Genomic DNA, 22,934 nt, shown 5'->3' with positions numbered 1-22,934 from the left:
CTCTGTGGACGAGCTTTCGCTTCTGGAGGAGGAGGAGGAGGGTCGAACGCCTACAGCCAACTGTTTCCTATACCGTGGGCTAGGCAGCACTGTCCCACCACCGCTGTCCCCTGTGGACCCTGCATCCACCACATTAACCCAGTGCGCAGTGATGGACACGTAACGGCCTTGGCCATGCCGACTGGACCATGCATCAGTTGTGAGGTGCACCTTTCCACTCACTGACTGCTTGAGTGCATGGACAATGCGGTCTTTTACATGATGGTGGAGGGCTGGGATGGCTTTGCGAGAGAAGAAGTGGTGACTGGGTAGGTCATAGCGTGGTACTGCATAGGCCATGAGTTTGCGGAAAGCTGCGCTTTCCACCAACCGATAGGGCATCATCTCAAACGAGATTAGTTTGGCAATGTGGGCGTTCAAACCCAGTGTACGCGGATGAGAGACTGAGTACTTTCTTGACCTACTCATAGTGTCTGGGAGGGTGAGCTGGACTTGAGAGCTGCATATGGTGGAAGTAGCGGTGGACAGGGTGGACTGAGAGAGGGTTGATGATGGTGATGGAGTTGGTGTTCTTTCTGATGGCCTAGATTCAGTATTTCGTTGATATAACAGTGGGATTCCCTGACTGCTGTGGCCTTGCAACGACACCTCAACATTTGCTGCTGTGCTAACCGGTGGGCTTACAGTGGGGGAAACAATGTAGCATTGCTGACTACCTTCTTTATGATCAGTTGCACATGTGGCACTTGAGGTTTGGTGTTGTGTCCACGCTTGCAAGTGCATGCTGGTTAAATGTCTAAGCATGCAACTGGTATTCAAATTTTTCAGATTTTTCCCTCGGCTAAAGGTCTTTGCGCACTTCTTACAGATAACCTTGGCCTGATCATGAGGATTTTGTTCAAAAAAGCGCCACACTGCACTCTTCCTACTTTGGCAGACATTTTGCGGCCTAGCACGCTGTGATCTTTTGACCCTCTGGACAAGCTGTCCAGCAACTCTTTTGATTTTTGGAACCTGTCTTTGGAGTGCTCCGGGCCTGCCAGATAACAGCTGTTGCGATGTCGATGTCTGCTGTGGATGCTCCTCATCTGAGCTATTGGAAGCAGCACCCTCTTCCCCCAATGGATGCCAATCTGGGTCAACAACTGGGTCATCCATCACCTCCTCTTCAATGTCATGTGCACTTTCCTCTGTGTCACCGTGTATGGTGGTATAGTGTGCGGGAAGGGGCACCTGAGTCTCATCAGGGTCAGAATCTGGCTCTGTACACTGCGAGGACAATGTAGTGCTCTGAGTGAATGTACCAGCAGAATCATCTATCAGCGGCTTTGCATCAGTGCACTCCATGTCAGATTCATCTTGGCCTGGGTAATTCACCATTTCACTTGATAATCCAGGCATGGTATGTGAAAACAGCTCCATGGAGTAATCAGTAGTATGGCCTGCGTCATCCTTCAATCTTGGTTGGGGTGAAGGACACAAGGAAAGGTGTGGTTCATGAAAATGAGCCTCCAATGACGACTCAGTGCTTTTATTTTTTACAACTTCAGAAGAGGAGGCGATAGAGCTGGAGGCTGAGTCAGCAATGTAAGACAAAACTTTTTCCTGAAGCTCTGGCTTTAAAAGCGGTTTGCCAACTCCTAGAAAACTAAGCCTTCGAGGCCTTGTGGAGCCAGACGATGACGCAGGCTCAACACCTCCTGCATTCGGTCCTATTTTGCTTTTGCCACTACCATCAGATCCACCACCAACACCATCATTACCAGCTGCCAACCCCCGCCCAATTCCACGGCCTCTTCCACCAGCCTTCCTCATTTTTGGTAGAAATGTAGACAAAATCCAACAAACTATATAGTAATGTAAAACAAGGTACAAGGTGTCTATAAGACAGGGGAGATTTTGAATTTCTGCAGACACTTGTGGACACTGGACACTTTTGGATTGTGTGAGGCCCACTGAATATCAGAGCGCTATGTCACAGGCTCGATGGCACAGGTGTGAAAAAAGTGACTACAGGATAAGGGAGATTTTGAATTTCTGCACACACTAGTGGACACTGGACACTTTTGGATTGTGTGAGGCCCACTGAATATCAGAGCGCTATGTTACAGGCTCGATGGCACAGGTGTGAAAAAAGTGACTACAGGATAAGGGAGATTTTGAATTTCTGCAGACACTAGTGGACACTGGATACTTTTGGATTGTGTGAGGCCCACTGAATATTAGAGCGCTATGTCACAGGCTCGATGGCACAGGTGTGAAAAAAGTGACTACAGGATAAGGGAGATTTTGAATTTCTGCAGACACTAGTGGACACTGGACACTTTTGGATTGTGTGAGGCCCACTGAATATCAGAGCGCTATGTCACAGGCTCGATGGCACAGGTGTGAAAAAAGTGACTACAGGACAAGGGAGATTTTGAATTTCTGCAGACACTAGTGGACACTGGACACTTTTGGATTTGTGAGGCCCACTGAATATCAGAGCGCTATGTCACAGGCTCGATGGCACAGGTGTGAAAAAAGTGACTACAGGATAAGGGAGATTTTGAATTTCTGCACACACTAGTGGACACTGGACACTTTTGGATTGTGTGAGGCCCACTGAATATCAGGGCGCTATGTCACAGGCTCGATGGCACAGGTGTGAAAAAAGTGACTACAGGATAAGGGAGATTTTGAATTTCTGCAGACACTAGTGGACATTGGACACTTTTGGATTGTGTGAGGCCCACTGAATATCAGAGCGCTATGTCACAGGCTCGATGGCACAGGTGTGAAAAAAGTGACTACAGGATAAGGGAGATTTTGAATTTCTGCACAGACTAGTGGACACTGGACACTTTTGGATTGTGTGAGGCCCACTGACGCTGTATGGTGTGAAAAAATGCACGCTCAGTACCTCAGCAGGACAAAAAAAAAAAAATTGGGATTGCTTTTAAAAAAGCAGTTTGCAGAGCAGTGGGTAAACAGCAATGCAGCTGTCAGGAAGCCTTAGAAGGCAGCCTAACAACCAACACCGCTGATCCACCACAATATAGCCTCCCCTTGCACTGCACACACAGTGACTGGTGTGTTGTACAGGCAAAATCGCTAGCAGCAGAAGCAGTTTTTTTTTCTTCTTCCCTGCCTAACGCTCTCCCAACAGAATCAGCAACCTCTCCCTATGCTAAGATCGGCAGAAGTAAGATGGCGGTCGGCGTGCACGCCCTTTTATAACCCCTGTGACGCCCACCAAAGCAAGCCAATCACTTGCATGCCCTTCTGAAAGATGGTGGTGACCCCTGCCTATGTCATCACGTTGCCCACAGTGTCCGTGGATCCTGATTGGCTGAAAAAGAGCGCAAAACAAACTTTTGAAACGCGACTTTGGCGATTAAGTCGCCGACCTCGTGGCCGACCTCATCCTAGGGTCGGGTTTCGCTTCATGAAACCCGACTTTGCCAAAAGCCGGCGACTTTTGAAATTTTTCGACCCGTTTCGCTCAACTCTAGTCGCTATATTGGTTAGCGCCAGGAAGTCTACCTCGGCAAGAATCTACCATCACACCTGGAATATTTTCTTCTCTTGGTGCCGAGAGCGGGGGTTTTCGCCCCTAACATTCTCTATTCCCAACATCTTGGCCTTTCTCCAATCAGGCCTAGACACGGGACTGGCCCCGAGCTCCCTTAGGAGACAGATTTCGGCGTTGTCCGTTCTTTTCCAGCAGAAGATTGCTACTAATATGCAGGTGAAGACTTTCATCCAGGGAGTCTCTCATTTGGTACCTCCCTATAAGGCGCCAGTGGACACCTGGGACCTTAACCTGGTCCTGAGTGTCCTGCAAGAAGCTCCTTTTGAGCCGCTACAGGATATATCTTTATCATTCCTCTCTTGGAAGGTGGTGTTTTTGGTGGCCATTACCTCCGTGAGGCGAGTGTCGGAGTTGGCGGCTCTGTCTTGCCGAGCACCTTTTCTCGTTTTCCACAAGGATAAGGTGGTGCTTAGACCGGCTCCCCCCTTTCTTCCGAAGGTGGTGTCCTCTTCCACATCAATGAGGATATTGTCTTGCCCTCGGTCTGTCCGGCACCTGTGCATCGAGTGGAGAAAGCTCTTCACACCTTAGACCTGGTGAGAGCACTCAGGAGGTACGTGTCGCGGATGGCACCTTTTCGCCAGACGGATACGCTGTTCGTGCTCCCTGAGGGGCGCAGGAGGGGACTCGCGACCTCAAAAGCGACCATAGCCAGATGGATCCGTTTAACTATTCAGGAGGGCTATCGCTTCAGAGGTGCGCCAGTTCCAGCAAGGATCAAAGTGCACTCTACTCGGGCAATGGGCGCCTCTTGGGCGCTTCGGCACCAGGCTTCGGCGGAACAGGTATGCAAGGCAGCGACCTGGCCCAGCCTGCACACGTTTACTAAACATTATAGTATCCATACTCAGGCTTCGGCGGATGCGAGCCTGGGTAGAAGGATTCTCCAAGCAGCGGTGGTGCACCTTTAAACAGGAGGTGCATGTAGCTTGGATCGGTGAGTCATTCTCCCACCCAGGGACTGCTTTGGGATGTCCCACAGTACCTGTGTCCCCCAATGAGGCGAAGGAGAAACATGGATTTTTTTGAGTACTCATCGTAAAATCCTTTTCTCCGAGACGCTCATTGGGGGACACAGCACCCACCCTGTTAGCCAAGTTGGCTCTTGTTTAATTGATATATGTTCTTTTGTGAATGTCAGGGTGGTCCTTTACCAGACATATTGTTTTTCTGCATTAAGGCTGATTGTTATTGTTCTCCTACTGCTTTTGCACTAAACTGGTTTCTGCCCGCATTCAGGGCGAGGGTGTATACGGCGGGGGAGGTGCTAACCTTGTGTTGTTTGCCTAGTGGCAGCCTCCAGATGGCGGTAGCATACACCCACAGTACCACAGTACCGGTGTCCCCCAATAAGCGTCTCGGGAAAAGGGTTTGCAGGGTTTTTTGCGTAATTGCAGACAGTGTCTTTCCTTTCCTGTCCTTTCTAGTTAGTGTGGGCCCCATCGTTTGCTCATCCTATTTTCCTACCTGTGTTTGTGTTTTCATCTTGTCTCACCGACAATATATGTTTGGGGGCTATCTATTCCTTTGGGGTCTGTTCTGGGGCAGTTTAGATTTCCCCTTTTTTTGCTTTAGGCTTATTTAGTTCTCCGGCTGTGTCGAGGCGTCTAGGATCTTCGTAGGTATGCTCCACGGCTACTGCTAGTTGTGTGGATAGGATCAGGGATCTGCAATCCGCTTAGTTACCAACCTCTCTGGCTTTCTGTGGCTTAGCTTGGTCTTGTTTTCCTCCTCGGTGACCCAATCATAACACCATTCCATCAAAGTCTGCATTCCAAAACGTCACTACTTCCCTTCTGAGCCCCGACATGTGCCCATACAGTAGTTTTCTCCCACATATGAGGCATCATCGTACTCGGGACAAATTGTACAACTTTTGGGGTCTAATTTCTCCAGTTACCCTTGGGAAAATAAAAAAATTGGGGACTAAAAGATCATGTTTGTGGAAAAAATATGATTTTTTTTATTTTCACGCCCGGGCATTATAAACTTCTGTGAAGCCCTTGGGGGTTCAAAGTGCTCACCACACATCTAGAAAAGTTTCATGGGGGTCTAGTATCCAAATTGGTGTCATTTGTGGGGGGTTTCCACTGTTTTGGCACATCAGGGGCTTTCCAAATGCGACATGGTGTCCGATCTCAATTCCAGCCAAAAAAGTCAAATGGCGCTGCCTCCCTTCCAAGCTCTGCCATGCGCCCAAATAGTCGTTTATACCCACATATGGGGTATCAGCGTACCCAGGACAAATTGCACAATAACTTTTAGGGTCCTGTCTTGGGAAAATAAAAATTGTGGGTGAAAAGATCATTTTTGTGGAAAAAATATGATTTTTTAATTGTACGGCTGTACGTTATAAACTTCTGTGAAACCCTTGTGGGCTCAAAGTTCTCACCACATATCTAGATAAGTTCCTTGGGGGGTCTAGTTTCCAAAATGGCATCACTTGTGGGGGGTTTCCAGTGTTTAGGCACATCAGGGGCTCTCCAAATGTGACATGGCGTCCGATCTGAATTCCAGCCAATTTTGCATTGTAAAAGTCAAACGGGTACTCCTTCCCTTCTGAGCTCTGCCATGCGCCGAAACAGTGGTTCTCCCCCCACATATCAGGTATCGGCGTACTCAGGACAAATTGCACAATAACTTTTCCAGTCCAATTTCTCCTGTTACCCTTGGTAAAATAAAAAAAAAAGTTGGACCTGAAGTAATTTTTTTGTGGAAAAAAAGTAAAATGTTCATTTTTTTTTTAAACATTCAAAAAATTCCTGTGAAGCACCTAAAGGGTTAATAAAATTCTTGAATGTGGGTTTGAGCACCTTGAGGGGTGCAGTTTTTAGAATGGTGTCACTTTTGGGTATTTTCTATCATATAGACTCCTCAAAGTGACTTCAAATGTGATGTGGTCCGTAAAAATAAAATGGTGTTGTAAAAATGAGAAATCGCTGGTCAACTTTTAACCCTTATAACTTCCTAACAAAAAAAATTTTGGTTCCAAAATTGTGCTGATGTAAAGTAAACATGTGGGAAATGTTAGTTATTAAGCTTTTTGTGTGCCATATCGCTGTGATTCAAGGGCATAAAATTTGAAATTTGTAAAATTGCAAAATTTTCGTCAAATTTCCATTTTTTTCACAAATAAATGCAAGTTATTTGAATGAAATTTTACCACTAACATGAAGTACAATATGTCACGAGAAAACAATGTCAGAATCACCGGGATCCATGGAAGCGTTTCAGAGTTATTACCTCAAAGGGACAGGGGTCAGAATTGTAAAAATTGGCCCGGTCATGAACGTGCAAACCACCCTTGGGGATAAAGGGGTTAAGGTCAAAATTGGCTCAGGTCACTAAGGGGGTTAAAAAAGTTCTATAATAATAATAGTAATATTAACCACAATGCTTCTGAATTTTGCAGTTCAATTTGAATTGTTTGCATCCATGAAATAGATCAGAAGAGGGTATAGTTTAAGAAAGTAACATTATCGATAGAGTAATGTGCAACAATGTTACTTTTTTTTAATTTTTCCATTGAGGTATTTCTTATATGAAGGACATAATGAATCTGTGTTGGAAAAGACATTCGGCAGCACAACGGCTGATACTGTTCTGTCTACAGAATTTGGCATCCATTCATCCAAGATTAAAGGTTTGTATAAAAAGTTTAAAACTTAAATGAAATTTTTTAACTCTGTAACTCATGACGCCTACATATGTTTTGTTGGTAACAGAAGTGCTTCGAAACTCCCAGCTACCAATGCAATTACACTTATCTTATACACTCCCAGATGGAAGAAGTAGACGGCGGGTCCTCAGCCTGAGAAAACCGGTTACTAATGATTGGTGAGATGTCAGACCAGAGATGTGTGAACTGAGCTGCTATGTAGACATGGGTACTTAATGTGTCTCCAACATCACATGTAATAGTGCTATTCCCCCCTAGAAGTAATCTTTCCATAATAAAAAATATGTCTATCAAACAGACAAAAAATGTTATGTCTTTTTTTGAACAGAAAATATATTGGGGCACCGTAGACTTTTGTAAATGCCATACTAGTGCTCCAAATAACATAGGGGTTGCACTGATCCCCATTACGGTTCTGTCTATGGCCTCAATAGTAAACAAGCAAGTTATGAAGTAATGATCCTAGAGTCACGGATTATGGGTTAGCATTTAAGTATGTTCATGATTTTCTTTTTTAGTTATAATGTCTTTGCCTATTGATTTTTATGCTTTGTACACGTACCTGTATGTTTCACATATCTTGAGCATTTCTGTTCTGCATTCTAGTGCTGCTGCTCTGGAGTCCATTGATCTGAGTGTTCTACAGATCCACAGTGTTCAGTTCAGTGCTCGACTTGCAATGGAAGGACATGTGAATGAAGCCAGGAATGTGGCCCTGGAGCTGAAAGAATTAATAGACCTTGTAATAATGTAAGAATCCTCATCAATACCATCATCAGTACTGGATCAGGACAATATTGTATCCTAAGGCCTGTTTCACACATCCGTTTTTCCCCATCAGTCAAAATCCGCCGTTTTGCAAAAAAAATGGATCCGCCATTTTTCTTGGCGGATCCGTTTTTTCCCCCATTGACTTGTATTAACGGCGGATCTTGACGGATGGTCATCCGTTCGATCCGTTTTTTTACGGATCCGCCAAGATTTTGCCGTCCGCTAAGCGGACAGGACTGACAATGAAGCATTTTTTTCCCCGGCCGGATCCGCATTTTCTATTGCGCATGTGGGACGCCCTCACACCCAGGGCAGTGGGGTACTCGGTACCGGACCCAATGGTCCTTAATGGGAGATGTCACGATAGCTGGAACCCGGCCCGTGGCCCTGGGCGCCCATTGTAAATGTTCAGTGTCAATGTGTAAGTCGTGACACCACCTGTGGTGTTCGGCAATGAAGATGTAAGCCGACGCTGCAGACAGATCCTCTTCGACAGATGGTGTGGTGCAGCAGTGATGATATAGCCCTCCACAGGCAGGGCTGTAGTCCCAGGGCAGAGTAGGTGAAGTGACACGTAGATGGTGTAGTGTCAGGCGCAAGGGATGTAGCAGTGCTGGGTAGGCTGGCGCAGGAATAAGTGGAGGACACCAGGGCATGTAGTTCCAAAGCTTTACTCACAGTCTGTTGTACAAACAGGTGCCTGCCTCCATGCTGTATCCTCCGGGTAAAGGACTCAGTCAACCTCCAGACCAGATGGAATACTCCTTTCCAACACTCCGCCAACATGTGCCTTTCTGAACGCCTCTGCTTATAGCGCCTTTAAATGAAGTACTCCTAGTACTGAGTTATACTGGAGTTCCTTTTGTCCGATGTTCTTATGAACTCTACTTGTACGGCAGACAGCTGTAGCCTGCTTCGGGGACTTATTGCTACTAAGTCCCGGCTCACTATCCAGTTGCTGTTGTGCCCCCAAGTCTTGTTTGGGAATAAAGTGGTCACTACTTCTATTCCTCCGTTGTCTGCTGCAGGACCATTAGTATCCATACAACCTCGGGGACCGGGCCCCGGCCTTGCGCTTGGAACTTCTAGGAAGGATTCTCTTCTAACCCACGTCCTCTGTTCCCTTTTACTCCTCGCGTTCCGTACTAGTCATTCTTTCTATGGAGAATCAGGCATTCAGTCTATGTTGCTCTCTTTCTTCCTTTCCCGTGCCAGCAGACGCAGGTCACTGGGATCTGCTGCAGCACTTGCATCCATCTATCCCTCTCTCCAGGGATCTTCTTCTCTCCAACTCTCTAACCAACAGACCGACTGTTCTAAATTCTTCCCGCTCCTTGTAATGTAATCTAACTCCACCCACCTCCCAGCACGTTTCGTGTTCCAAGCAGGGAGCCACCAATGGGTGCTTTGCTATACTCCAAGCAGGGAGCTGCCGAAGGTGCTTTGCTACAATACTTTGTGGTGTGGGGTGCAGGTGTTGGAGCATGGTCAGGAGTCTCCACCTTACCTGGATGGTGGGATACCACACCTCAGGAGGAGGTGCAGCACCTCTGTGGCGACTGAGCCTCAGGGGCGGCACATACCCCCCCGTTAAACACAGCACGTCTGCGGGCTGCAAGGCAAACAAAAGTTGACAAATACAGGAACATACAAAATTATTTTGCAATGCTTAATAAACAGTTCTTATCTAATCTTCTCAATATGAGAGGCAATCATTCTTGAACATTGCAAACAATTCTTAATTAACTATCTAAATTCCTAATTCAAAAAGTGCTTTTGGCTATAACTCACTACCACTTCAAGTATTCTGCATCAACACACTTCTTCATCATATCTTCTACTTTCCATCATTAACCTTTAGTGATAACCGCTGAAGCCTGGTCCATCACCTACATCTTTCAAATCTTTATTCTATTTTTCCATCTCTTTATTAAAACATTCCTATAAAAGTTACTGTGACTAACTACATTCTTCATAAAAGCTGTTTTCTATCTATTAATACTTTCATAAGACACATTATCAAATACTTCACATCAAAAGCTTCAATAATTCTTGTAAGTGCTGGACACCGCTCTCAGCCGGGATCTCTTTCAGTGTCCTTTGATTGGAGCTATGCTCCAGGTGAGGTAGTCTTTATCTTCAAAAGGTCTATGTAAAACCAAGAAAGGGCACCTAAAGAGGTGCAAACTATTTACAAATACAGTCTGGATCACTCAGTGTTCATGATCTCCACAGTTCAATTATGAAAATATGCTGCCAATGCAACTGGGCAATAAAACCGGAAAACAGAAAAAGAACCATGATAAACAAATAAGGCACAAAGGTGAAAATACCCTCCTGGGTAACGAGAGTCAATGGAATGTTTCTTTATTGGGGGTCCCCTCCTGGGCGTGCGACTCGCTCAACTTCCATAAGGCCTCCTGCCTCAGTCGCAAACGGGTTGTCAGCTGGGCTATTTCCTCCTCCAGCTGCCGACGGTTCATCCTGGAAGCCGGGTCGGAGCCTTCAGTCATGGCGCCGGGGAGATTCAGCTCAGCCTCCTCGCGCTCCGCAGGCCTCCTCCCTTCTCCTTCCAATATGGCGTTCTGGCGTTCTTCCTCCTTCCTGGGCTCTTTTCCCGCCACTGGCTTCCGCTCCTCGTTCTGGGGGCGGCGTCTTTTTCCTACTCCTCCATACCAAGCCAGTATACGAACCCCTTGGGGGGTGGGCCATGTTGCTGTCGCATAGAAGTTCAGACAGGGGAGGCCCAGGACAGTTCGCGCTCTTTTCTTAGGACCACCCATATTGTCACGCCCTTCTTCACCGCACCAGCGGCCATTTTTAACATTCATTTCACAGTCTATTAAATTGGGTCTTCTGCACATTTCCAAAAGTTTTAAGTCTTAGACACACAGAACCCGATGGCATCGGGTCTCGTCATCCTGTTCGTGACGCCAAAAAAATAGGACGCCCTCACACCCAGGGCAGTGGGGTACTCGGTACCGGGCCCGATGGTCCTCAATGGGAGATGTCACGGTAGCTGGAACCCGGCCCGTGGCCCTGGGCACCCATTGTAAATGTTCAGTGTCAATGTGTAAGTCGTGACACCACCTGTGGTGTTCGACAATGAAGTTTGTAATGAATTTGTGCTCCCACACTCTCCAATGTGTCTGTGATTTAAAATTGCCTTTTAAAATGACAACTTTCATATTGCCTATGTTGCGTCCTGGATGACAGAAATGTTTAGCCACAGGTAAATGGTTTTTTTTGTCTGTAATTGTATGACGATGAGACCTCATCCTTGCTCTCAGTCTCTGGCCTGTTTCTCCAACATAGAGGCCACCCACAGGACATATATCGCATAGAATTAAATACACCACATTGGAAGAGGAACATGTGAATGTCCCTGGGATCTTATAGTTCTGCTGTGTGTTGGGAATTTGGATTTTGTCTTTGGTCTCTATATGATGATAGGTCCCTATATCACGATAGGTCCCCTCCCCGACAGCACCATCTTAGCCACCATGGACGTTGAATCCTTATATTCCAACATCCCACACGAAGATGGACTAGCCGCCTGCCGAATGTTTCTTGAGGCCAATGGGATCCCCTCCAAGACTGTAATAGCACTTACCAGCATCATCTTCACACACAACTTTTTCTCTTTCGGTGAGGAGCTATACCTACAACGCACCGGCACCGCTATGGGAAGTAACATGGCACCCCAGTACGCTATCCTCTTCATGGCTAAACTGGAAAATGACTTTTTAACATCCTGCTCCATCAAACCCTTTGCCTATTTCCGTTACATTGATGACATATTAATAATCTGGACTGAGCCTGAACAAGAACTTCTAAATTTCCATGACAAATTCAACAAATTTCATCCAACCATAAACTTGACATTAGACCATTCAAAAACAAAAATCAACTTCCTAGACACCACCATAAAAATCCAAAATGGTTCATTCCAAACATCAGACAGCACCATCTTAGCCACCATGGACGTCGAATCCTTATATTCCAACATCCCACACGAAGATGGACTAGCCGCCTGCCGAATGTTTCTTGAGGCCAATGGGATCCCCTCCAAGACTGTAATAGCACTTACCAGCATCATCTTCACACACAACTTTTTCTCTTTCGGTGAGGAGCTATACCTACAACGCACCGGCACCGCTATGGGAAGTAACATGGCACCCCAGTATGCTATCCTCTTCATGGCTAAACTGGAAAATGACTTTTTAACATCCTGCTCCATCAAACCCTTTGCCTATTTCCGTTACATTGATGACATATTAATAATCTGGACTGAGCCTGAACAAGAACTTCTAAATTTCCATGACAAATTTAACAAATTTCATCCAACCATAAACTTGACATTAGACCATTCAAAAACAAAAATCAACTTCCTAGACACCACCATAAAAATCCAAAATGGTTCATTCCAAACATCAGTATATCGGAAACCAATTGACCGTCCCACATACCTCAAATGGGACAGCTTCCATCCTAAACAGAAATCCATTGTCTACAGCCAGGCCCTCAGATATAACCGTATCTGTTCCAGTCCCAAGGACAGGGATGAACACCTAACCCAGCTTAAAATGTCATTTTTAAATCAAGGTTACCATTCCACCTCCATTGATGATCAGATCGTTAGGGCCACAAGGATCCTTAGAAGTCAAGTACTTCAATACAGAAAAAAAGAGGAAAATCATCGTGTACCTCTGGTAGTGACCTACAACCCACAGCTTGAAATACTCAGAAAAATGGCTAAGAAATTTCACCATATCCTAGACAAGGATGACCGGTTAAAAACACTATTCAAAGACCCCCCTTGCTATGTTACAGACAACCTCCCAATCTAAGAAACATCATTATCCGAAGTTCAATGCCCTCAAATTCACCAAGAGGAACATATCCTTGCGATGGGAGAAGATGCAAAACCTGCATTCATATACAGACACATAGATAATATTTATATATTATTTACATTAGAACACATAACACGATTGATGTCTTCAAGCATTGTAACACGACAGCACAGTCCACCATCCTTACAGATACTTTGCTCAGTACTAGGAATCAGAGAAGTAGCCCATTCTAATATTGTAGTGTGGCGCCCCCAGGGGTATGGTCGCCACACTGGCCTTGCCTTCCTCCAGGGGAGGGTAATGCCAGGCTTGGAAGCAGTGATGGGTCTCTCCAGCAGTTAACCTAATGCATGCAACACAGTTCCACTCCAAGCCATCAGGGGGAACTCTGAACCAGTATGAAGGGGAGGGGATGCTCCCTGAGGGCTGAGAGGAAGGAGTGGTCAGTGAGTTGAAGGAGGTCCACGTGTGCAGACATGTGAAAGTGGAGGTTGCGCTCCGGGTGGAGAGCTCCCTCACGGCAAGAGCGCAATAACTGGAGCCTGGTCTCCATGGTGGTACGGATACTGACGGTCCTGCCACAGATACCAGAGGAGTAGGAGGCTATAAATGTCCTGCTCCCATCAGAGACTTGGGACTCAACAGCAATTGTATAGAGAGCCAGGACTCAGGAGAGGAGTCCCCGAGAGAGGCTACAGCTGTCTGTCATACAAGTATAGTTCTAGGAACATTTGAAGAGAGGCATTCCAGAGTAACTAAGTACTGGGGTGCTTCACACCACATGGCACTAGGAAGGAGACTGCACAGCCTTCTGCTGAGAGAGAATCCTGATCTGCTTCCAGGCTAACCTGCTCCAATACCATCTGTAATCAGGACCCTGGACTGCATATATTAAGTAAAGGTACCAAAACTGCAACCGCTGTGTCTTGTCTGTTCCTACGCTTCCAGCACTGCTACATCCCCGTGCTGGTTACATCTACACTGCCCTGGGACTACAGCTCCACCTGTGGGGAGCTTTTACATTTTTGCTGCACCCTACCATCAGTCCCAGCGGATCTGTATGCAGCGTTGGCCTAACACCATACTTGCCGAACACCACGGGTGGCGTCACGAACTATTCTACCATTAACTACATCCCCCATTGCTTGGGCGCCCAGGGCCACGGACCGGGTCACCGCTGCTATGACACATCCCCCTGACACCGGCCCGGTGCCGAGTACCCCACAGCCCTGGGAGGGCGACCCAGTAGCTTATCGCTTCACTTCTTCCCGACGTACATTTATATCGCACATGTTACTGTATGTAATAGGCTGGCGACTGCCACTTGTGTTATAAACACTTTTCAGGTCTCAGAAAACAGCAACACATTTTTTAAAAATATTTTATTTTTTACAAAATTAAAGAAATTAGAAATGTTGCAAGATTTGAGTTACTGTAATCATACTGACCTGAAGACTCCTACTGCCAGGTCATTTTTATGGAACAATGAGCATCACGAAAAGCAATGTAGAAATTGCACCGTTTCACCAATTTGTCACTTGTAGACTTGTGATCTGTAGTTATCCCATGACATCTTTGCTCTCTTCTCAGGAGACAAGAGAAGTACGAGGCTCACGGTGTTGTGTATGAAGACTGGGAGAACTCCATGGCTCCGATCTATGAAGATCTACAGGTGTATATGAAGGTTTGTACCACAATGGTATTGGTTACAGTGTAGCAAGCAGCGGTGGACTGGAGTAGTCTAGACCCACCAGACAAAATCATTCTTGGGACCCACCATGCATAAGTGGTACTAGGTACTAACAGCATAGTCTGCCCTTATCTTTATCTCCCATCTTGTTCAGATGATATTCCTATGAATGCTCATTCCTTGATTGATAGTTGCCAACTATCGACTAGTCCACAAAATCCAATAATCACCTGAAAAATCTGCAAAATGTTCATCTGCTTCCTTTAACCCCTTAACAGCCAATGACAAATATACAAAAATACACATATTTTGTATCTCCATGTTCAGAATCACCCAATCAATCTAGGAAAAAAATTAATCCGATCGGTAAACGGCGTTTGTGAGAAAAAAATAAAAACTCCAGAATTACGTTGTTTTGGTTGCTGCAACACTGCAATAAAATGCAATAACAAGCAATCAAAAGATCGTATTTACACGAAAATGGTATCAATACAAACGCCAAAAAATAAGCCCTCACCCAACCCCAGATCACGAAAAATGGAGACGCTACGGTTCTCAGAAAATGGCAACTTTTTTTTGCAAACTTTGGATTTTTTTTTCACCCCTGAAATAAAAAATAACCTAGACATGTTTGGTGTCTATGAACTCGTAATAACCAGGAGAATCATAATAGAATGTCAGTTTTAGCATTTAATGAACATGGTAAATAAAATCCCCAAAAAAATTGTGAAATTGCACTTTTTTTGCAATTTCACCGCATTTTGAGTTTTTTCCCCCCATTTTCCAGCACACAATATGGTAAAATCAATGGTGTTGTTCAAAAGTACAACTCGTCGCGCAAAAAGCAAGCCCTCACATGGCCACATTGATGGAAAAACAACAAAGTTATGGTTCTGGGAAGAAGGGGAGCAAAAAATGAAAACTGAAAAAAAAAATGAAATACACCTGGTCCTTAAGGGGTTAAAATCATAATTCTCAACAGCATAACATTTTGTGTAAACAGTAAATGAACTGCTGGAATGCAGTGCCTGCCAGGGCCCACCAGAGGATTCTCCAGTCCTCCGGTGGGCCAGTCCAATGCTGATAGCGGGGGGATCTGAGATACCATTTATATTGTGAAACTTCATACTGAAATATCTAATACTTACATTGTTTTCAGGAGAAATCTTCAGATAAATCTGATCAGGATAGCCACGTAGATGTTCATGTTGTAAAGGTAAGATACACCAATATGTTTCCCCGAATCCTAACCTAGAAAACATGTTCATAATCTTCTATACGGGCCTGTCTATTTTAGCTCTTTCTTAGGCTAAGTTCACACGTACCGGAACTCTCGCAGAAATTACCGCGAGAATTCCGGCATTCCATTCCGCGGGAAAATCGCATTTTAAATTCCCGCGATTTTCCCGCGGAAAAACTAGCGTTTTGCAAGCGTATTTAGCTTGCAAAATGCTAACGTTTTCCAAGCGATCTGTAGCATCGCTTGGAGAACTGATTGACAGGTTGGTCACACTCGTCAAACATAGTGTTTGACAAGTGTGACCAACTTTTTACTACTGAGGCCGCCTATGCAGCATCAGTAGTAAAAGATAAAATGTAAAAAAAAATAAAAAATGGTGTTATTCTTACCTTCCGACGTCCCGCGCAGCCGTTCCCAGTAATCCTTTGCGAAAATGCCCGCGATGACATACGTTCTCGCGGGATCGCGATGTCCCACGGTAATTCGTGATGACGTCGCGCGAATGACCGCGAGACTTCGCGATCCCGCGAGAACGGATGCCATCGCGGGCATTTTCGCAAAGGATTACTGGGAACGAGAGCGTGGAGAGAGGCGGGAAGGCTGCGCGGGACGCCGGAAGGTAAGAATAACAATATTTTTTATTTTAAATTCTGTTTTTTACAGGGATATGGTACCCACAGCCCGAAGGACAGCCTCCTCTCCTCCGGACCGTGGGTACCATCCGCAACTGTTCTGCTTACTTTCCGCATGGTGTGCACAGCCACATGCGGGAAGTAAGTGGAACAATACATTCCAATGGGTGCGGGATCGCCACGATTCCGCAAAATGAATGAGCATGCTGCGGTTTTTACCGCAAAGCGATTCCGCCGCGGTAAAAACCGTAGCATTAGCACAGCATTGCGGAATCCCATAGGAATGCATGGGATGCTTATTTTTCGCAGCAAAATAGCGCGGTTAAAACCGCCTCGGAAATGCGAAAAAAACGCCACATGTGAACTCAGCCTTACTTTCCAACTGCCGCTTTGATATTTATTTATATTTTTGTTTAAATTTGAATATTTGAAATGTAACTGCCACTTTGTTATGTCAGTGGATATGTGCAGCCATAAAATCTCATAGAACATCATCGATGTTCGGCTAATCTGTGATGATGCCGAGTGTTGGACTCCCAGCAATCTCGTAGTAAGGACGAGTCCATGCATATAGGTCATCAATAGAAGGAGTTAGGGGAGAAGGGGAGTTTATTGCAGCAAGTTAAAAGTCCATTAAAAGTTAAAACCTCAAAGTAAAATTTGCTATACATCTTGAAAGGGGTTGTCTACATTTGGTAACATTTTTATCTCTTACATAAATTAATGCATTTCAGACTTTTGCAATTGGGCTTCATACATTTTTTGCACCTTTTGGCCGATATACTCTTTGTTCTCCTGCACATTCAACTTTGATATGGTCATAAATCAGCTGAGAGGAACTCGGAAAAAGAACGATAAAAAAAAGAGCACCAAAGCACTCGTCAGGCCATCAGGATGAGCTCTCTGAAGGATCCTCAGTTCGTTCTGCAGCCAATATTTAACAATGTAACACAGAAGCTCGATAAAGCAAATTGTGCAACATTTGCAAAGAAACTCAATTGCAAAAATGATTTTTAGTTCCAATTAAAGAAAAGTCTCCAAAGCTGTACAACCCTAACGTGTATGGGACTTTCCGCCAATAGTAAATGTCAGAGGAAAGAATGAGCCGCATGTAATGTTATATGACAGCATATTGCAAAGATCTATTCTCCTAGAAGTTTCTATAATGTCTGAAACTATTCATAGATTCTATATGTTCTGTACGGAGTGGTGCGATAACGGGGCATGATATCAATGATTTTTTTTGTATTCTAGACTTTTTCAGATGAAATGGCAAAAATGATATTTCACATGAAGCGAGCCAAGAACAAAGTGCTGAAAAAAATAAGAAACCAGACAGAGTAAAACAGGACAGTGACCTCATATATGTCACCAAATCATAAAGAGGTTCTGCAGCAGCACGGACTAAACATGAAGAACACACTTTTATGTACATACTATATACATATTCTACAATAGCACCGAGACAGGTCATGTTCAGCTACACAATGCCACATAAAAGCTGTATATACCCTCTGGCTCACCCAAAGACACTCACTTGTGACCATGTAACACGTCTCAGGACCGAGTTACTGAAACTGGAGCAAATATAAGACGTCTCGGGACTGAATTACTGAAACTGAAGCAAATATAAGACGTCTCGGGACTGAGTTACTGAAACTTGAGCAAATATAAGACGTCTCGAGACTGAGTTACTGAAACTGGAGCAAATATAAGACGTCTCGGACTGAGTTTCTGAATCGAGCAAATATAAGATGTCTCGGGACTGAGTTACTGAAACTGGAGCAAATATAAGAGGTCTCGGACTGAGCAACTGGAGCAAATAATGTATAAGATGTCTCATGACTGAGTTACTGAAACTGAATAGAATAGATATGTGAAAAAGCAAGGGTATACGACCTGGTAGGGCAGTACAGATCCCCGACGCGCGTTTTGCGTGTAGCTCCTTCCTGGGAGGTTTCTCTGGGTGGAGTCCTTCAAAATCACAATCCAGCCATTTCATTAGCTCACATTGTTCTGATTGGTTTGTAGTTTAGTAAACGGGCGTTACAGAGAATATTCACCGGACTCTGCACTCTGGAAAGAGTTAAGAGTTAACCCTGTGAGATCAGAACTCTAGTGATAAGCGGTGATTGATCACTGCGCTCATGTGATCACAATATTGGACACTTTTACATATAACATCATGTTTGCCATCACTTCTAAAATATCTTGCATGTAAAAGCTTTGAGGCAGATTTCTAAAAAAGTTTCACTCATATTGTGGATTTTATTTTCCTTAACCCATCCAGGACGTAGCCAATTTCCATTTTGTTTTTTTCTCCCCTTCTTCCCAGAGCCATAACTTTTTATATTTTTCTGTCCACATATACATATAAGGGATTGTTTTTTGTGGGACGAGTTGTACTTTTGAGTGAGAAAGTTCACTTCACCAAATAATGTAGTGGAAAACGGGAAAAAATTCCAAGTGCAGTGAAATTGTGACAAAAGCGCAGTTCTGACATTTTTTTTTTTTTTGGGGGGATTGCTTTTACGGTGTACATTATGTGGTAGTAATGACCTTGCAGTATGATTCTGCTCATCAGTATGATTACGATGAACATTTCCAATTTTTTTTTATTATTTTAGTGGTGAAAAGAGACAGAAGTATGAAAAAGAAATTTGGGGGGGTTGTGTCACCATTTTCCCGTAGACCTGGAACATTTTCATTTTTCAGTTATTGGGGCTGTGTGATGTGTTATTTTATGCAGGGTGAGGTGACATTTTTATTCATACCATTTAGTGAAGTTTCGATCGCTTGTTACAGCATTTTTTGTTGTATTAAAGCAACCCAAGAAATATAATTTTGTTGCTCTTTAATTTTTTCGTTTTACGGTGTTTATCGATCAAATTAATTATTTTTATATTTTGATAAATTGCACTTTTGTGAATGCGGGGATACCAAATATGTGTAATTTTTTTTTTCACTTGAAGAAAAGGGGGATAATTTAACCCCTTTACCCCTGAAGGTGGTTTGCACTTTAATAACCAGGCCAATTTTTACAATTCTGACCACTGTCACTTTATGTGGTTATAACTCTGGAACACTTCAACGGATCCTGGTGTTTCTGAGAATTTTTTTTCATGACATATTGTTCTTCATGATATCACTAAAATTACTTTGACAAGACTTGCGTTTCTTTGTGAAAAAAAATGGAAATTTGGCGAAAATGTTGAAAATTTCGCAATGTTCAAACTTTAAATTTTCATGCTTTTGAATCACAGAGATACTGTATGTCACACAAAATAGTTAATAAATAACCTTTCCCACATGTCTACTTTACAGAAGCACAATTTTGGAGCCAAATTTTTTTGTTAGGAAGTTATAAGGGTTAAAAGTTGACCAGCGATTTTTCCTTTTTCCAACAAAATTTACAAAATCATTTTTTTAGAGACCACATCACATTTGAAGTCACTTTGAGCTGCCTATATGACAGAAAATACCCAAAAGTGAAACCATTCTAAAAACTGCACCCCTCAAGGTGCTCAAAACCACATTCAAGATGCTTCACGGGAATTTTTGGAATGTGGAAAAAAAATGAACATTTAACTTTTTTTCACAAAAATTTTTACTTCAGATCCAATTTTTTTTATTTTGACAAGGGTAACCGGAAAAAAATGGACCCCAACATTTGTTGTGCAATTTCTCCTGAGCATGCTGATACCCCATATGAGGGAGAAAACCACTGTTTGGGCACACGGCAGGGCTCGGAAGTAGTGATGAGCGAGCATACTCGGTAATGCTCGGTACTTGCCTGAGCATCTTTAGAGCGCAAATCAACATGCAGGGGTTGTCTGCCACACACTGTAATGCCGCAGACATGTTGATTGTGGCATTACAGTGATTGGCTGGGCGCAGAGCGTCATCAGGCCTATATCAGACCTGGCGCCGCCATGTTCGTCACAGTCCGTTCCAAAATCACCTGTGTAGGGGGAGTTGCTGCAGCGATAGGGACAGAATAGGTGGAGTATCAGTTACTGTGGGTATACCATTGTTGAATCCACAAATCCAGCCAAACCAACAGTCCTTCAGCAAGAGGGTCCATTCCATTACTGTCTGTTGTTGCTGCCTATTCCAGATATTGATATTGATACATAGCCCCAGGTATCAGTGGACAGGAATAATTTGTTTTTGCATCTTAATCCTGATTATTTTATTTAAAAGCAATCCAGAGCACATTTTTTTTTTTTGCTCCATTTGCTTGTTGACACTGAAGAATACAGCCAGATCCTTTCCATAGTACAGCGTTAAAATCCAGCGTCACACTGATCACATCTGAGTGCGCATAAAATTTTGCCATTTTTGTGGTAGTGTAAATTTTTTTTGTAGTGTCTTATACAAGACCTTGAGACCAGTTTGCTTAAAAAAATGTACCTACAGGGCAGATATTTTACACTGTGTGTTAAGCACCAGGATTTTCCCGCTGCACGGGATGGATCCCAAGTGTTATCTGGTGCTGTGGCCTCCCATTCAGGCTCAGCTGCTGGGCTGACTGCTCAACACAGACTTCGGATCCAGCGCCTGGCCCAGGATCATACTACATGTGTAGTTGCTGCTGGCTGTCCAGTTAAGACTGTGGTGACTACTGGTATACACGTGCAGCATTGTACTCTGGAGCCTAAGTCCAGAGTTCACCCTTCTGAGCAAGTCCGTGATGTGGCACCTTCTCATTGGTGCTCAGATGTCAGCTGCTCGGGTGATGTGGCAGCTTCAGATTGGTCCACAGGCAAGGTCCTGTCGGTCTGGATATGAGCTTAAGGTATAAAAGGTTCTCAATGGCGCATAAATTCAAAGAAAAAAAGCAAAAATTGAGCTTAGTTAAAGTTGGTATACATGCAGCATATAAACGCATGTTCACTTTGGCCATAAAATATTGAAAAAACCTACAAGAAGCAAAATAAACTAAAAACACTGCTATAATTAAATAAGTAAAAAGCAGGTCACCTTTCTCGATGGTGAGACGGCTTTTTATGCTTTTTTTTTATCAAAAATCGTATTACTAAGAACCCTGTGTTATTTAAACACACTTGCTTTTTACTTATTTAGTTATAGCAGGGTTTTTGTTTATTTTGCTTCTTGTAGGTTTTCTCAATGGCACATGCTTGTGTGCTAATATTATTTGCGTCGTGTGTGGGTGGAGACTCTGCCTCTCTGTCGGCTTGTATGAACGTTTCATTGTCCTTAAAGAGGCAGGTTTTTCTTTTCGTTTGACCTAGCGTCTGTCTCGGCCACATGTGCGGTTAGCACTGGCTGTTTACAGGGCCCAGTCAACCCACGTGCTTAAACCCTATTGTTTTTACTGGGTATTGCACACACCTCATTTTGTACCGCTCGACAGTTAGCTGAGTTTGTACTTATATTTTTGGGCCACTCGGTGGTCACCTGAATTAGTTATTTATATTTTCTTTGCCTCTCAAGAGCTAGCTGAGCAGGTATTCCTCTTCCTGTGCGCACCTCTGAGACATTATCAGAGACTGTGTCAATTCAATGTTGTGTAGGGGAAGTGGGCTGACCTGTCTGTAGAAGGAGGGTAAGGTATAGTGTGCTTTAGGAGGACTGTTGTATTTATAGATGGGAGACAGCTGGAGATAGTGGAGATGAGTGTAATACTGAAGTTTAGCCACAAGATTGCAGTAGAGAGTTGTGAGAAAAGGACTGAACATCAGCTTAGGCCTGTTTCACATTTCCGTTATTTTGACGAGAGGCAAATCTGCCAGAGCGGTTAAAAACGGATCCGCCTCTGTCACGGGCTAAACGGATGCTACAGGATCCGTGTTGTGTACGGATCCGCTGGAGGGGAAATTTAAAGGAACCGCGGGCCTGGAAAGGAGAGAGAGAGAGATAAAGAGAGAGAGAGATTTTTTCTTTGCACGGCTGTTCCGGAACGCCATTTAGGGGTTAAAAGCCCTGCTCCAGCGAATCTGCCGGGCATGCGCAATAGAAATTAGCAGACCGTCGCTCGGAAAAAATGTTGCAGAGTCCGTCCCATCCGCCCGGGAGATGCTAAAATTTTGGCGGATCCGCCAAAAAACGGGTGGGACGGATGACCGTCAGTCAAGATCCATCGCTGATGTAAGTCTATGGGGAAAAAATGGATCCGCCCCTTTTTTGGCGGATCCGTTTTTTTTTTAAATTGGCGGATTTTGACTGATGTCAAAAAACGGAGGTGTGAATCAGGCCTTAGGGCTACGAAACCACACAGTCATGGGGGCGGGGTTACAAGGACTCTAGGGGGAATTCCCAAGGAGGGGGATCAAAGGAGGACAGAGAGTTCTAGAAGCGGTCAGTCCAGGGAGAGGAGCTCAGGAGAGGAGAAGACCAAAGGGAGAGCTGGACAAAGAAGAAGCTCCGGAAGGGACTGGCAACAGAGACAGTCGGGGGGGGTGGCCCTGACAGGAGAAGCCGCAGACGGAGAGAAAGCCTGGGGTACCACAAGACGGACGGACTCGGACG

General features: G+C 44.4%; 1 protein-coding gene across 4 annotated transcripts in view; it reads left to right on the top strand.

The window, feature by feature from the left end:
• Window positions 1-19,752, top strand: part of LOC141085508 (circularly permutated Ras protein 1-like) — a 209,060-nt gene extending 189,308 nt beyond the window's left edge. For all 4 annotated transcript variants that reach the window (XM_073570921.1, XM_073570922.1, XM_073570920.1 and 1 more), the window contains 6 exons: window positions 7,105-7,217; window positions 7,300-7,411; window positions 7,860-8,003; window positions 14,471-14,564; window positions 15,730-15,786; window positions 17,697-19,752. In XM_073570921.1, coding sequence (XP_073427022.1) covers window positions 7,105-7,217; window positions 7,300-7,411; window positions 7,860-8,003; window positions 14,471-14,564; window positions 15,730-15,786; window positions 17,697-17,786 — 610 coding nt within the window. In that variant the 3' untranslated portion in view covers window positions 17,787-19,752. The remainder of the gene's footprint in view (window positions 1-7,104; window positions 7,218-7,299; window positions 7,412-7,859; window positions 8,004-14,470; window positions 14,565-15,729; window positions 15,787-17,696) is intronic.
• The last annotated feature ends 3,182 nt before the right edge of the window (window positions 19,753-22,934 follow it).

This window comes from Dendrobates tinctorius, unplaced genomic scaffold (genome assembly GCF_039654945.1).
Source record: "Dendrobates tinctorius isolate UK_male_01 unplaced genomic scaffold, ASM3965494v1 ptg000028l, whole genome shotgun sequence".
Classification (NCBI taxonomy): Eukaryota; Metazoa; Chordata; class Amphibia; order Anura; family Dendrobatidae; genus Dendrobates; species Dendrobates tinctorius.
This window is presented reverse-complemented; position numbering and strand designations above follow the sequence as displayed.